Source organism: Panthera onca, chromosome B1, assembly GCF_046562875.1.
Source record: "Panthera onca isolate mPanOnc1 chromosome B1, mPanOnc1 haplotype 2, whole genome shotgun sequence".
NCBI lineage: Eukaryota > Metazoa > Chordata > Mammalia > Carnivora > Felidae > Panthera > Panthera onca.
Window position 1 is genome coordinate 55,049,942 of NC_138342.1, and position 15,739 is coordinate 55,065,680.

The window sequence follows — 15,739 nt, forward strand, 5'->3', positions numbered from 1 at the left end:
CCTAAGTAAAGGCTTTGCAGTCACATGAGATAAGCACTGCACTTTATTGAGATGATGGATGCTGGGGTTTTTTTAGGTTTCCTTATTTATTTTAAGAGAGAGAGACAGTCGAAGCAGCGGAGGGGCGGGGGGGGGGGGGGGGAGAGAATCCCAAGCAGGCTCCATTCTGTAAGCGCAGAGCACAAAGTGGGGCTCAATCTCATGAACTGTGAGATCATGACCTCAGCCAAAACCAGGAGTCAGATGCTTAACTGACTGAGCCACCCAGGTGCCCTGATGCTGGCTTTTTATATCAGCCAATAACAGGTGAAAGTTGGACGTTCAGCTACCATGTAGGGAAGTCTTAGGAGGTTAGAAAACTGGTCGAGTCAAAGATGGAAAGACATTTTGACTTGTGTGGAGGAAGAAACTCAATGGGGAAGTCCACTGATGTTGTGAAAAAGCATCTTTGTGTGGCACAGCACTTTTATATTGGGATACAAGTATCCCAAGGGTATATGAGTAGGTATCAAAGAGAATACCAAAACCACTGGAAAGCCTTGGGGTGCATCTACCTGGTACACCAATTATGTTTTGGCAAAAAGAAATTGTTTTTTAGTTTTTTTCCTTAAGTTAAGGATAAAAAGCATTATTTTAATTAAAATGTACATAATTATATTACAGAATGCAAAATAAAATTCATGTGAATTTCCAAGAGAACAGTTGTCTTAAATTTTGTGCTGTATAAATGTTTTTTACTAGGTTCCCTGAATACTCTGTGTACATTCACACCATGCTGTTGTTAGGACAGCTTTACCAGAAGTTCGAGAAACATAGACTGTAGTTGAAAGAGCAGGAAAAAAAAAAAGAAAGAAAGAAAGAAAGAAAGAAAGAAAGGAAAAGAAAGAAAGAAAAGAAATGAAAAGATAAAAAAGAAAGAAACTTTGCTTTTGAATTAAATAAACTGGAGTTTGAGTCCACAATTTTCTAGCTATGTGACCCTGTTAGTTATTTAACTTTTCTGAACCTTTTTCTTTTTCCTGAACCTTTTTTTTTTTTTTTTCCTATTTGTAGAGTAGGGACAACATAGCTATCTTATAGTATTGCTGTGAGGATTTCCAATAGCACAATGCTTGGGACATAATAGGCCATTAATAAGCAGTACCTTCCTCATTAGTTTCTCCTCATTCTATTATTTTCTGGATTGGTATATAAGGAAATAACTGTACTGATTATTAGCTTAGCTAAGTTATCCAGAAAAACAGTCTCTAATCATTTTTTATTGTGTACCCTTATTCCGTTTTTATTTCAAACTTCACAAACACACATATATGCACATATATAAGATATAAACAATAGGAATTAATAAGCACATGTAAATAGGCCATAAGGAGATGTAAATCAGGGGTACGAATATCAGGAGGGTGTAGGTTACTCAATCCAAAATACATCTCTAGAGAAGGCTAAAAGAAACTAAGTACAACAGTATCATAATCCTAATGTGTGAATGAAAATTTGAAATACACACACAGATACACCGAAGTCTAGACCTCTGGCTACAGACGCTGGGTCATCTAACGAATAGTTCCACCTGAACCCTATGTTGCCATATGGCTGGTGCAGCGAATTCCAGGTTAGCTGTGGGACAGCAAGGCACCTCACTGGTACTTTGGGACTTAACTGGCAGCAAGAACTAGTGAGGTCAGAATGAAAAATGAGAGATATGTTGTTCCTTGAATTAGCCTGTAGTGCAAGGTGGGTAGACTTTGCTATGTGCCAGGCCAAAAGGAACAGTTCTAGGAAGAAGGAAGAAGATTGGGCACATTGTGCAAGTTAAAGCTGTGTGGTTGGCTTGAAGGCAGTTTTTTTTTTTCTTATGTCTATTTTTAAGAGACAGAGGCAGAGAATGAATGGGGGAGGGGTAGAGACAGAGGGAGACACAGAATCCAAAGCAGATCCAGGATCTGAGCTGTCAGCACACAGCCCAATGTGGGGCTCAATCTCACAAACTGAGTGATCATGATCTGGGTCGAAGTCGGCCACTGAACTGACTGAGTCACCCAGGTGCACCTTGAAGGCAGTTTTAAGACACCAAGATCCTCTATTCATGATCCTCTCCATCCATGTCAGATAACTGAAGCTCCTTAGGACCACAGCGGTCTCCTCTTTGCTGAAATCATTTAGTTACTCTGCTTTCTTGTTTGCCTACTGACTTAATTGGTTTCAGCTGTCAGTTCCCCTACACGTGTCACTCCTTCCTGGGCAAGTAATTCGACTGCAAGAAGTCCTAGAGAGAGAGAAAAGGAGGAGGATTGAGACAGAGCGGATACCGAGTTCAGCTATAGAAAAGGAGCAGGAACCTACTGAAGATTATGTGGATGTACTGAACCCTATGCCAGTGTAAGTGTACCACAAACTCTAGTTTGTTTATTAGATTGTTAATATTAATTTCTAATTATCAAGGAGAGTGAGCCATTGACCTCATTAAACCAGGGATAGTAAACTGTCTTGTGGATGAACATTAGATCTCGGAGTAGATGCCACATTTCCTCTTCTATGTCATGATAAACAAAATTCAAAATGCAGGTTTTACCGCACAGGAAATCCCCTTCCACCCACACCTTTAGACCAAATAGATATTCTTTCCAAAGCTCAACCCTAAATAAAAACCGCTATGTAGAAGGAAGGAAAAGATGTTGGTTTTTTTTTTTTAACCATGCAACTCCATGGTTGACTATTTTTCTGTCATAAAATTAGACCAAAGAGTTTCAAGTATCTGAATGTTCTATTCAGTTGTCTAATCAGTGAGTACTGATTGAGTTGTACTTTGAGGAAAGCCCTGTGAACAGTGTAGAAGGTGTCGGTGGGAAAATGAAGAGGCACAGACAGGCTGAATCCAGCAACATCCTTATTTTTCACTCTTATATTGCTGACAAGTGTGGCTAAGATTGGGATCCCTTTCCTCCTGAAGTCGCGGTCTTCTTGTCAGGGAAACTTAGGCTGGTACCACCTGCGACATCAGGTTCTGCTCTGTACAGTCTAGCTGTACTATAATTGCTGACACCTGCCTACCATCACTGTCAGCTGAAACCAGTGACATTTGAAGGACTGATAGGTTAAAAGTCACACAAACTTTTTCTTTTTTCCTCAATAAAACAAGTAATATGTATTTTTACAAATAGATAAAAAGAATATTAAAACCATTCTTTTCCCCACCACACAGAGATATTCACTGTTAACCTTTTGGGGAATTGCATATCTTGCCATATTTTTCTCTGTTGAAAAAACCCAGACTTTTCATTGACTACAAAATTTATTATAAAAATGAGAAGTGCTTTCTTAAACATTTATGCATTAAAATAGCATCAATGCCATTGGAAAGCCATATTATACTAAAAGGAGTGGATTCAGATATGCCCTTAAATATCAGTTATTTAAAATAGAGACCATAGAAGAGAACCATCTATAGAAATGTTTTGTATCCCTGAAGAGAAACCACCAACCAGTATTATTTATCCAAGAGCTTATTATAAACTGAGATTATGAACTGGAGATATACTATTAATTCTTATTTTAGATTTTCAAATGGTAATGGTGATTACATACTGACCAGTAGGTAACTTTTCAGATCCTCTTTGGTTAAAGAAAGAGGTTTGGAAGGAAAAGGGAAGAAAGACCTTAATTAAGCATAAGTGTACTTAATAGTGCCCCAGGCTTGTAATAACAGTAATTATATCATTGTAATTGTAGTAATAAAACTGGGAATTAAATTAAGAAAAATTAATAACTACGGCTCTTAGAGTTATTTTGGTAGCATCTTTTTCAAGTAATGATCTTCATCAGTTAAAAAAATCCTGTTTTTCATCTCACCTTTATAGATGTTTTTATGCGGTGTCCCGGAAAGAAGCAATCGAGATGCTTGAGAAGAACCCTTCTTTGGGAAATATGATCCTGAGGCCTGGTAGTGACAGCAAAAACTATTCCATCACTATCCGGCAGGGGATAGAGTATGTTTAATTAAAAAAAAAAAAAAACATATGGAATTGTTAAAAGCACGGTATCACTTTAAAAGGCAAAGTCACAAGATCAGCAGCTGCTGTGTGTTTTGTTGGGGCTAAAGATAGAAACACAAGAATAGAGAGAGAATGTTATAGAAACAATGCTAAAGACTGAGCCAAGGCTAATATTTACTGCAGGGAAGAAGAAGAATAGACAAATTACTTTGATCTTGAGTATAGTTCTATTGTTCATTCATTTCAACAAATATTTATTGAACAACTACTAGATGGCCAAGTAATATGTTAGGTACTAAGGATGGAGTAGTGAACAAAACATCCTCCCTGGTTTAAGGAGTTTACATTCTTGTAAGGAAACATGGACTATAAATAAATAGCATAACTAAAAAGTCATATATATGGTAATAAGGTCTATAGAAGTAAAATAAAAGAGGATGAGGGAGATGGGAACTGTCAGAGACGATATATAGAGAAACGTTTACTTATTGCTATTGTTGTTTTAATACAGAGTGGTCAGAGAAGGCCTACTTTATTAACTGACATTAATTAAGCAGGGGCCTGAAGGAAGTGAGGGAACAAACCTTGCCCAGGTCTGGGACAAGAGCATTCCCGGTAGCAAGTGCATGTGCCCAGAGGCAGAAGTCTGGGTTTGTTCAAAAACAGAAAGAGGCTGCTTGGTGATGCCAACAAGAAAACAGTGGTAGATGAGATTCCAGAGGTGGGGGTGGGGACCAATTACTCTAAACCCTACAGGTCATTGTAGGGACAAGGGTTATATACTCTGAATGACATGAGAGGTCACTAGACCGTGATGAATGAAGACGCGACATAATCTGACATCTATAAAAAGGACTGCTTAGGAGTCTGTTGGAAAGGTGAATAATTTCTTTCTGGTAAAGTGGCTTACCTTTGATGAAATCAGTAACACATACAGAAGTTGATTTTTCCATGTAGCTAAGGTGGTTGGATCTTCGAAGGTCCACTCCAGCTCTCAGGGTTCATGAAATCTCACATTTCAATAGGTACTCTAGGTTAGTTAACACTTTAACAAATGATAGTGAAATTAAAATACAGATTTTTATCCTAAATGAAAATGTTTAATAAGTAATTATCTTTCATATAAAAATATAAACAGAACTTTGATTCTTGAATGTATTATTCTTTGTGGGGATAATATATTCCATCAATTATTTTGGCTGTAACATTATCTACCAGCCCACTGTAAATATTAAATATGAAGACACTGACTGTGAATAAAGGCAGTAAAGAGAAAATAATTACAGTGAGCCATGGCCCAATCAGCTTCATCACTTACCAATTACTCCATGTAAACAGGGACTTGTCTTTATACTTCAGCCATGTGCACCGAATAGATGGCAAGAATGATAGACGGCAGATCAGATCCTGGTTCTGTGTGTGAAGAGACTCCGTGTGTGTGTCATTTTCCACAATGAATATCTATGTTAACTTAATGCTCTTGTGGTTTCATTATTTTTTATTATAATGCCTGACACTTGGGGTTGATGTATTTTCTTTAATTTTTTTTTTTTTTTTTAGTTTATTTATATTTCATTTAGAGAGAGAGCACAAGCAGGGGAGGGTCAGAGAAAGGGATAGAGAAGACCCTAAGCAGGCTCTGCACCATCAACACAGAGCCTGATGTGGGGCTCGAACTCAAGAACCTTGAGATCATGACCTGAGCTGAGATCAAGAGTCAGAGGCTTAAGTGACTGAGCCACCCAGGTGCCCGGGGTTGATGTATTTTCAACTAATATGGTAGAATATCACAGATTAGTCAATTTTAATTTATTTGATTTATAATTTAATTGATTATTTTGAAACAAATCCAGAAGAAATAAAAATTGACTGACATTAAATATAGGGGGACTTAGAAGCGTTCCTGGGAGAAAAGTGAATTTTTCTGTTGAGTAAATCTTGGTCAAGAAACTTGTCCTTTTTCACAGTTTGGGCAATTGAATATCACATAGAGTACAGAATGCTTTTAACTAATTTACTTTCGCTTTAAAAATGAAGAGCATATAAAACTGAATTAAAATCTATATCTCAGATTTTCTAAAAAAAGAAATTTAATCTAATTGCTTGAAAGCTAAATCACACAAGAGAGTGATTAGCTTTTCTTCCTTCATTTTATTCTTGGTTGGATTGAGTGTTTGATCCATCAGTATGTGAACGCTGTGTTATTATTCTGTATAAAATGAACAAAGTCCGGAGACCTAATGACTCTAAAGACTGTATGTTTCCTGCACAATAGCAGCCTGGTCTCTTTAAGGTGGTCTAGATTACCCCAACTTTTGCATTGCATTTTCCATACATGTGAGCTATCAGAAATAAGTGTTTTCTTTTTTTCTTTCTAAGTTTATTTTTTAAAGCTTTTTAATTTTTTGTTTCTTTTGTTTTTATTTATTTATTATTATTTTTTAAATATAATTTATTGTCAAGTTAGCTAACATACAGTGTATACGGTGTGCTGTTGGCTTCGGGAGTAGTAGATTCCCATGATTCATCGTTTACATACAACACCCAGTGCTTATCCTAATTAATACCCTCCTCAATGCCCATCACACATTTTCCCTGCCCCCCCCACTCCCTTCCACCCTCAGTTTGTTCTCTGTATTTAAAAGTCTTTTATGGTTTGCCTCCCTCTCTGTTTGTAACTATATATATTTTTTTCTTTCCCTTCCCCAATGGTCTTCTGTTAAATTTCTCAACTTCCACATATGAGTGAAAACATATGATACCTATCTTTCTCCGACTTATTTCACTTAGCATAATATCCTCCAATTCCATCCACGTTGTTGCAAATGGCATGATTTCATTATTTTTCATTGTCAAATAGTATTCCATTATATATATATATACCACATCTTTTTTATCCATTCATCAGTTGATGGACATTTGGGCTCTTTCCATAATTTGGCTATTGTTGATGGTGCTGCTATATAACATTGGGGTACATGTGCCCCTCTGAATCAGCACTCCTGTATCATTTGGATAAATGCCTAGTAATGCTATTGCTGGGTTGTAGGGTAATTCAACCTTTAATTTTCTGAGGAAACTCCACACTGTTTTCCAGAGTGGCTGTACCAGCTTGCATTCCCACCAACAATGCAAGAGGGTTCCCCTTTCTCCACATCCTCGCCAACATCTGTTGTTTCCTGAGCTGTTAATGTTAACAACTCTGACTGGTGTGAGGTGGTATCTCAGTGTAGTTTTGATTTGTATTTCTCCGGTGATGAGTGATGTTGAATATTTTTCATGTGTCTGTAGGCCATTTGGATGTCTTCTTTGGAAAAGTGTCTCTTCATATCTTCTGTCATTTCTTCACTGGATTATTTGTTTTTTGGGTGTTGAGTTTGATAAGTTCTTTATAGATTTTAGATACTAGCCCTTTATCATTTGCAAATATCTTCTCCCATTCTGTTGGTTGTCTGTTAGTTTTGTTGATTGTTTCCTTTGCAGTGCAAAAGCTTTTTATCTTGATGAAGTCCTAATAGTTCATTTTTGCTTTTATTTCCCTTGCCTTTGGAGACATGTCAAGTAAGAAGTTGCTGCAGCTGAGGTTGTTGCCTGTTTTCTCTTCTAGGATTTTGATGGTTTCCTGTCTCACATTTAATTCTTTCATCCATTTTGAATTTATTTTTGGTGTATGGTATAAGAAAGTGGCCCAGGTTCATTCTTCTGCATGTTGCTGTCCAATTTTCCCAGCATCATTTGCTAAAGAGACTATCTTTTTTTCATTGGATACTCTTTCCTATTTTGTTGGAGATTAGTTGTCCATATATTTGTGGGTCCAGTTCTGGGTTCTGTATTCTATTCCATTGGTCTATGTGTCTGTTTTTGTAAAGCTTTTAAAAAAATGTTTATTTATTTTGAGAGAGAGAGAGAGAATGAGTGGGGGAGGAGCAGAGAGAAAGGGAGAGAGAGAAAGGGAGAGAGAGAGAAAGGGAGAGAGAATTTCTACTTCTATCAGTGCAGAGCCTGACACGGAGCTTGAACCCACAAACTGTGGGATCATGACCTGAGCCAAGATCAAGTCTGGCCATCCAGGCACCCCTAAAGTTTATTTATTTTAAGAGAGACAGAGCACAAGCAGTGGAGGGGCAGAGAGAGAGAAGAGAGAGAATCTCAAGCAAGCTTTGAGGTCAGGGCAGAGAGCCCAACACAGGGCTTGACCCCATGAACTGTGAGATCATGACCTGAGCCAAAATCAAGAGCTGGACACTTAACCGACTGAGCCACCCAGGCCTCCCAAGATATAACAGTGTTTTCTGCTGTAGGTGTGGTTTGTGACCAAATGCAATATGTTTCTATACTTAGGATATGAACTTCATGCCATAGTTTTTACTTATTATTTGTATTTAAACTCCTGTCTGGCAAAGGAGTTCATATCAAACTTACATAATTCTAATTTTAGTAAACTTATTTCCAGTTTGAATTCATATAGAAATCCATGCCTTTGTGCAGCTGATGGTCCTAAAAACATAACATTTCCTCCTCCTCCCCCCAAAGTTCATATTTAGAATGAGTGAGGGGAATGGTCAAAGTAGAGCATTCTAATGCTAGAGTCACTATATGCTCACTTAGGCTCAGGGAAATAGTTTGTGGTTGGAAATGGATAAGAAAAATTTGAACTGTTGTTGTACCAGTTTTCCTTATGAGTCAGAAGTATCTATGATGTTAGCGACTGTTCTGTGCATTGCCTAACGCCTCAAAATAGAACTTTCAGAGTGCCTGATTCTATCTTCTGTTTAACAAAGGATAGCACTTGTAGAGAGTAGTAGAATGTTAGCTTGTTAGACTGTAGAGCTTAATGTAAAGGTTTAATGTAAAGCTTAATGCAAAAATTTAGATGATTAGGAAGCACCTGAACATAGGTGAGAAACAACCCACAAAACCAATTTATTGTCTTATAGGTTATAGGAGAAATATGCAGGTATGCAAGTTTAAGTGAGTGTATCTGGCAAAACACTGGCTGAAAAGGACAGGCTAGTTTACAAAGCAGTACTTGAAAGTAAAATTATCTCCATCTGTTAACAAACCAGTTGTGGGAGGGTAGATTGATTCTTCTCCGGAAGAAGCAAAAGTCATTCAGTGTCAAAGTATCAGGTGACTCCTCTCTTGATACAAAATACCATCCACCTTTAGCCAGCCTAGTGGTGTGTGAATTCATAAGACGTAGAGCTGTTCTTACGACAAACGTAGTGGTTTGGCTTTGTTTTCTTAAAATTGCTATGACTACATGGCAAGCTAGTAGTATACACACTTTGGAGATCCATTAGCCAAGGAAACAGAAAATATTGACCCCAAATTAACTCCTGTAAAAAATTGGGGTCAGAAGTAAAAAACAAGTACTTATACCACATTTAAGCCACACACTTGTTAAAAGACAGGTTCCTTCTTTTTTGAGGTCATTGTCAGGAAACCTCAATATAGCACATTTTATCAATCTTGTTTTTTCCTCGGTCTTGATTTTTTTGGAGAAACAAAACAAAGTATGAAAGAAAAACAAAAGTCTAAAATGAGACTCAAACCCTAAATGACTTCAATGGAATTTTTTTTTCCTAACTTTCTGCTTCAGAATTTAGTCCTTCTAGTCAAAAGCTCCAAGAGACCCTGCTCATCTTTGCTACCTTTCCTCCCACAGTTTTGTCATTAATGATGATGATGATGATATAGTGGCTATTATTAATAACAACAATCATTGTCCCAATTTGTGGGTGCTGTGTTGGGTGCTTGACAAGCATTTCCTTCAGGAACAATAAAAACGAACAGTTTTTTTCTTTTTTCATGTTTTACGAATGAAGCAGTTGAGCCTTGCAGAAACAACTAAGTTAAAATGATAAATTTAAAAAGTATCAAAAATAGTTATGATTTACTATATGTCTAAATGTGCCAGATGTTGTACTAAGGACTTCTCAGACAATAACTTACAATAGCCCTGTAAGGAGTGGCATTTCCATGTCCGTTTTATAGATGAAAACATGAAGGGTGAGCGCTTACACAATAGAATCACAATGTGAACCTAACCTTTCTTGTTATAAAGATCATGCCCTTCAAGTTTTCTATCAGTCTTCCAAGGAATAATAATCACTTATTTTTAGGAATACAGGAATTCTAATTGGAATGGGTGAGAGTTTTCAAAAGTAACTATATGATTATAAAGATCTCTTCATGTAGAGATAAAAATAAAGCTAGAATCAACCACCCCAAAAGAAGGTACCTCTGTCCAAAAATGTTTCCTTCACCAGTCTGTTACTGATTCCTGAAAGTTCAGCAATAAAGAATACTTTTTAATTTTAATTTTTTTCAAAGGGGAGAGGGTTTGTTAGGCTTTATGCAATGGTTTAAAAGTAAAGCTCTACAATAAGCCACTGGAATAAAAGTATTAGCTATTTTCCAATGTGATATTCAATTGAGAGAATGAATATTTGGATATAGTAGTAGATGAGGAAAAAGTCCCTTAAAAAGAAGTGTACTTCAGTCCTAGAGACATGTGACCTGGAAATGGAGAGAGGGTTGATTAGGAAGAAGTGGGGAGGGGGTCCCGGGTGGCCCCGTTGGGTGTCTGACTCTTGATTTCCACTGGGGTCCTGATCTCACGGTTCGTGAGTTCAAGCCCCACATCAGGCTCCATGCTAATAGCATGGAGCCTGCTTAGCATTCTCTCTCTCCCCTCTCTCTGCCCCTACCCTGCTTGTGCTCTCTCTTAAAATAAATGAATAAACTTAAAAAAATTAAAAAAAAAAAGAAGAAAGAAGGAGGGAGGCCCTGCTAACAAACTTAACCTGATAGACAGCTTTTAGACTACTTCTGTGTGATGTTGAATTAGTTTCTCTTTCAAGCAAATGGCAGTGTAATAAATGCTTTTAACTTTTCAACATTAGAAGAAGTCCTGGTTGTGACACTGTTGTCATATGAATCAAGGGAATTCAAGGCAAACCTACTGGCTTCTCTCAATATAAATTAATTCTATCAAATAGCACTTTAAGATGAGCTTGCAATATTTTAAAACTTCAGTTTCATAAATATTTATCGTGTGCCTAATGCTGGAAGACAAAGGTGAATTTCTATTCTGTGCTTCTTGTTCTTAAGCAATTCTAGTCAGTAAAATACCATGTGTTTGGGTGGTAATAATTTAGAGTGCTATGTGACCACAGAAGAGGAAGACATTACGATTCCTCTGCTGTACTTACATTGTCTCCTACATTCGTATAGTACCTAATACTGAGCATTTTCCCTGTCTCTAAGTCAGTCCTGAAGTTAGTGGATATCCAGAGTGGTATATGAGCTAGCAGGAAGAACAGTCATTCAAGGATTTCTGATAGGATAGCGATAAGGTGGAGTAGAAAGTAATTTGCTTTCAGCAATTTTTTCTACTTCCCTTTTATTATAGAGGATATATATTTGATTTGTATGTGCCTACATAGGATCTTATAATGTTGCCTGCTTTGTAAATTACTAGTATTAAAAAATGCTAGAGCCTGAAAGATTTTCTGTTCTTGATTCTTTTTTTTTTTTTTTTTTTTTTTTAGTTATTCATTCACCCACTCAATGACTCAGGTTTCCTATATCCCTAGCGTATAACCCCCCAAAAGAGACATACAGAACCAGGTAAATAATAAAATAAAACCCCCTTTTTTTCCCCCTAACTATGGGAATGGATACATAGGTTTTACTGTACAGGTGATATTTTATACTCACTTTAGTTTGATTTGATCCAGTAATATACTCAAATGGAGAGTAACATTTTTTTTTTTTTTTCATTTTAGCATGCCAAGAATCAAGCACTACAAAGTGATGAGTGTAGGAAAAAACTACACCATTGAACTGGAAAAACCTGTAAGTAGCTATTTCCTTGTTTTTGATGAATTTTCTTCTGCTTTTCCCTAAATCTACCTTATAGAATTCAAAGAAAGGTAGAAAAGTAGACCCCTTGCCTAGGAACAAAGTGCTGGTGAAAAACAGCCATGTTAAGGAGGCCTGAACGTGGCAGATGTCAGGGTAAGAAGTGAGGTATAAGCACAGGGGGATGTGGCACAGTGGAAGATAATCTGCTAAGAATTCTTTCTACTTTTGTTTCTCTGCACTCTTTATCAATAGAGTTGCTTCAGGGAGAGAATATTTTTTTTGTTAAACATCTGTTGTACATCCTCCAACTATATGTATTTCAATGCACTTATTTCTAAAGGGAAAAATTCTGTGCGTGCCTAGTCCTCTTATACCCATCATGCAGAAGTTCAGAAATGCCTGTCATAATAGCAACATAATCATGAAGAAATGGTTTGCTCTTGATCTGCAGCCCCTCTGTTATCCCAACCAACTTACCATGGGGCTACTGATATAATATCAGAATCACAAAGTCACTGTATTAGAGAGCTAAGTACTTTACCGATACCATTTAATTAATTAATTTTAATGTTTATTTATTTTTGTGAGAGAGGGAGAGACTGAGTCAAAGCAGGGGAGGGACAGAGAGAGAGGGAGACACAGAGTCCGAAGCAGGGTCCAGGCTCTGAGTTATCAGCACAGAGCCTGACATGGGGCTGGAACCCACGAGCCATGAGATAATGAACTGAGCTGAAGTTGGACACTTAACAGACTGAGCCATCCAGGCTCCCTCCACCCCACCCCGATACCATTTAATTTCATCTTCACCATTACCTCGAGGTAATGCCTGTTATAGATGTTAGAAAACTGGCATTTACATTCATCTCAACCAATGAAAATGTAGTAATGTGGTTATGGTCCCGGATGCCAGAAAAGGGAATATAGTTGTGTGATCTTAGGCTGCAGTGGCAGGGAAGATTGGACCAGAAAAGTGATATGACATAAATGGAACTGATGAGTCTTGAAGATACTTATTTTAACTTCTCTAAAATTAAGTTCTTCTTAATGCCTCTGCCTCTCTAGGCCCACTGTGTTAATCAAATAGAGAAAGGGACAGTATGGTTGAATTTTTTATTAATGTTTATTTTTGAAAGAGAGGGAGCGTGAGCAGGGGAGGGGCAGAGAGAGGGGGACAGAGGATCCAAAGCTGGCGGTGCACTGACAGCAGAGAAACTGATGCATGGCTCGAGCGCAGGAGCCATGGGATCCTGACCTGGGCCGAAGTCGGACGCTTAAGTGACTGAGCCACCCAGGCGCCCCTGTATGGTTGAATTATTAATGTTTAGACCATAATTCTTTGAATGCAGTGGTGACCTTTGCCAAAAGGAGAGAAGCTGCCGATTTGTACATCCCACTTACATCTTTGCCATAAATGTCTCTCAAAGCTTCTCAGTTCTCACATCCATGACTGCCAGGGCTTTTTCAAAAAATTCTAATGAAGGAAACAAAGAACTAGATTGCTCAGGGATAACCCAAATACCAACTGACTGGAAGCAATCAGGAATAAGAATGTACCTCTGTGACTGGTGAACTGGGGCTCGTTTATCCATAATTAGCCTGAACAATCCCCTGGATTGTTCTTTCACCTTCCACACTCCCTAACACTACCCCTCAACCAGATTGTCATTCTATGAATTCTTTTTCTTTTTCAAGGTTACCAGGGATATTCAGGCTTAACCTGATTTTACTTTTATAAAAATATTAGCTTGTCAACATCACTCATCATCTGGGAAATACGAATCAAAACCACATTGAGATATCACCTCACACCTGTCAGAATGGCTAACATTAACAACTCAGGCAACAACAGATGTTGATGAGGATGCTGAGAAAGAGATCTCTTTTGCACTGTTGGTGGAAATGCAAAATGGTGTAGCCACTCTGGAAAACAGTATGGAGGTGCCTTAAAAAATTAAAAATAGAACTATCCTACAACCCAGCAATTGCACTACTAGGTATTTATTCAAGGGATACAGGTGTGATGTTTCAAAGGGGCACATGCACCCCAGTGTTTATAGCAGCACTATCAATAATAGCAAAAATATGGAAAGAGCCTGACTGTCAATGGATGAATGGATAAAGAAGATGTGGTGTGTGTGTGTGTACACACACACACACACACACACACACACTGGAGTATTACTTGGCAATCAAAAAGAATGAAATCTTGCCATTTGCAACTACATGGATGGAACTGGAGGGTATTATGCTAAGCGAAATTAGTCAAAGAAAGACAAATATCATATGACTTCACTCATATGAGGACTTTAGGAGACAAAACAGATGAACATAAGGGAAGGAAAGCAAAAATAATATAAAAACAGGGAGGGGGACAAAACATAAGAGACTCATAAATATGGAGAACAAACAGAGGGTTACTGGAGGGGTTGTGGGAGGGACGATGGGCTAAATGGGAAAGGGGCTTAAGGAATCTGCTCCTGAAATCATTGTTGCACCATGTGCTAACTAACTTGGATGTAAATTATAAAAAATAAATAAATTATAGGAAAAAAAGTAAAAATATTAGCTTGGGGGTGGCAACACTTTTCAGCTACTCTTAGTCAAGTAAATGATCCTGTTCCAGTGAGATATTAAAGTGCTAAATTTTCCAGCTTTAACTGTTCTTTGTTTTCAAATGGAAGAAACCAAATAACTAACTTAAGCAAAAAAGGATTTATTTAAGAACATAGGAAGCATATAAAATGACTGGAAAGCTGGAAGACCTTCAGGGACTAGGAAGCAGTTACTTGTATGGTTGACCCTTGAACAACATGGGTTTGAAGCGCCTGGGTCCACCTACATGTGGATTTTTTTTTTTTTAAATAAAGAGTAGTACTGTAGATGTATTTTTCTTGTGATTTGCTTAATAACATTTTCTTTTCTCTTGCTTACTTTACTGGAAGAATACAGTATATAATATAATATACTAAGTATGTGTTAATCAACTATGTTTTTGGTAAGGCTTCTGGTCAACAGTAGGGTATTAGTGTTTAATTCTGGGAGGAATCAAAAATTATAACATGGAATTTTGAGTGCATGGGGTTGGCATTCCTAACCCCCTGTTGTTCAAGGGTCAACTGTAGTAAGAACCATCTAATTAGGAATCTACTATCCTTTCTTGTTCCTCTACTCAAGTTCAAATTTCTGGCCTAGCCTGAGTCACATTCTTATCTGGTAACTGGGGAAAAGCAGCATACCAAATTATTGTCCACCAAAATGTATCCAAATGGGAAAAGGGAAATTTCTCAACAGGGAATTAGATATTATAAAAGAGAAATACAATGCATGGGTAGGTAAACCTTGGCCATTCATTCAATACCTCATTGAAGTGAGGTATTGATGTGTTTTTCTAGAGATCAGGAAATTCACAGTAGTCTTCATTAAATTTCACGTGAGCTTTCTCTTACTCTATCTTTACACAGATGACACTGAGCCTACTCTCACTTTCTTTAAACAGGTAACACTCCCAAACCTGTTCAGCGTCATTGATTATTTCATGAAGGAGACTCGAGGAAATTTACGACCATTTATATATTCAACTGATGAACGCCTTGGTATGTTCTTCACTTCATTGCTGTGTCAAGGAAAGCAAAACAAAACAATAACCCCCTGCCCCCACTCTCACCCACCGTATATGATTTGTAATACCAGCCAGGTAGGAATGTAGTTCAGCCTTTAAATTTATCGATTTGGATGCCATTTTGTCACTAACCCTGTGGAAAAAAAGGGAGTACCAATATATCTTAGTGGATAGAGTATTGGCCCATTCTAGAGAGAGAAAAGCCCAAAGGCATGTATTGTGACTACTAATTTCATCCATTATTCTACTTGGTTTT

The 15,739-nt window shown here is 37.6% G+C and overlaps 1 protein-coding gene across 4 annotated transcripts in view; it reads left to right on the forward strand.

Annotated features, from left to right (window-relative positions):
• The window catches only part of STAP1 (signal transducing adaptor family member 1), a 53,329-nt gene that overhangs the window by 28,945 nt on the left and 8,645 nt on the right, over positions 1-15,739 (forward strand). For all 4 annotated transcript variants that reach the window (XM_078446062.1, XM_060654956.2, XM_078446061.1 and 1 more), the window contains 4 exons: positions 2,207-2,379; positions 3,858-3,986; positions 11,786-11,855; positions 15,361-15,457. In XM_078446062.1, coding sequence (XP_078302188.1) covers positions 2,207-2,379; positions 3,858-3,986; positions 11,786-11,855; positions 15,361-15,457 — 469 coding nt within the window. The remainder of the gene's footprint in view (positions 1-2,206; positions 2,380-3,857; positions 3,987-11,785; positions 11,856-15,360; positions 15,458-15,739) is intronic.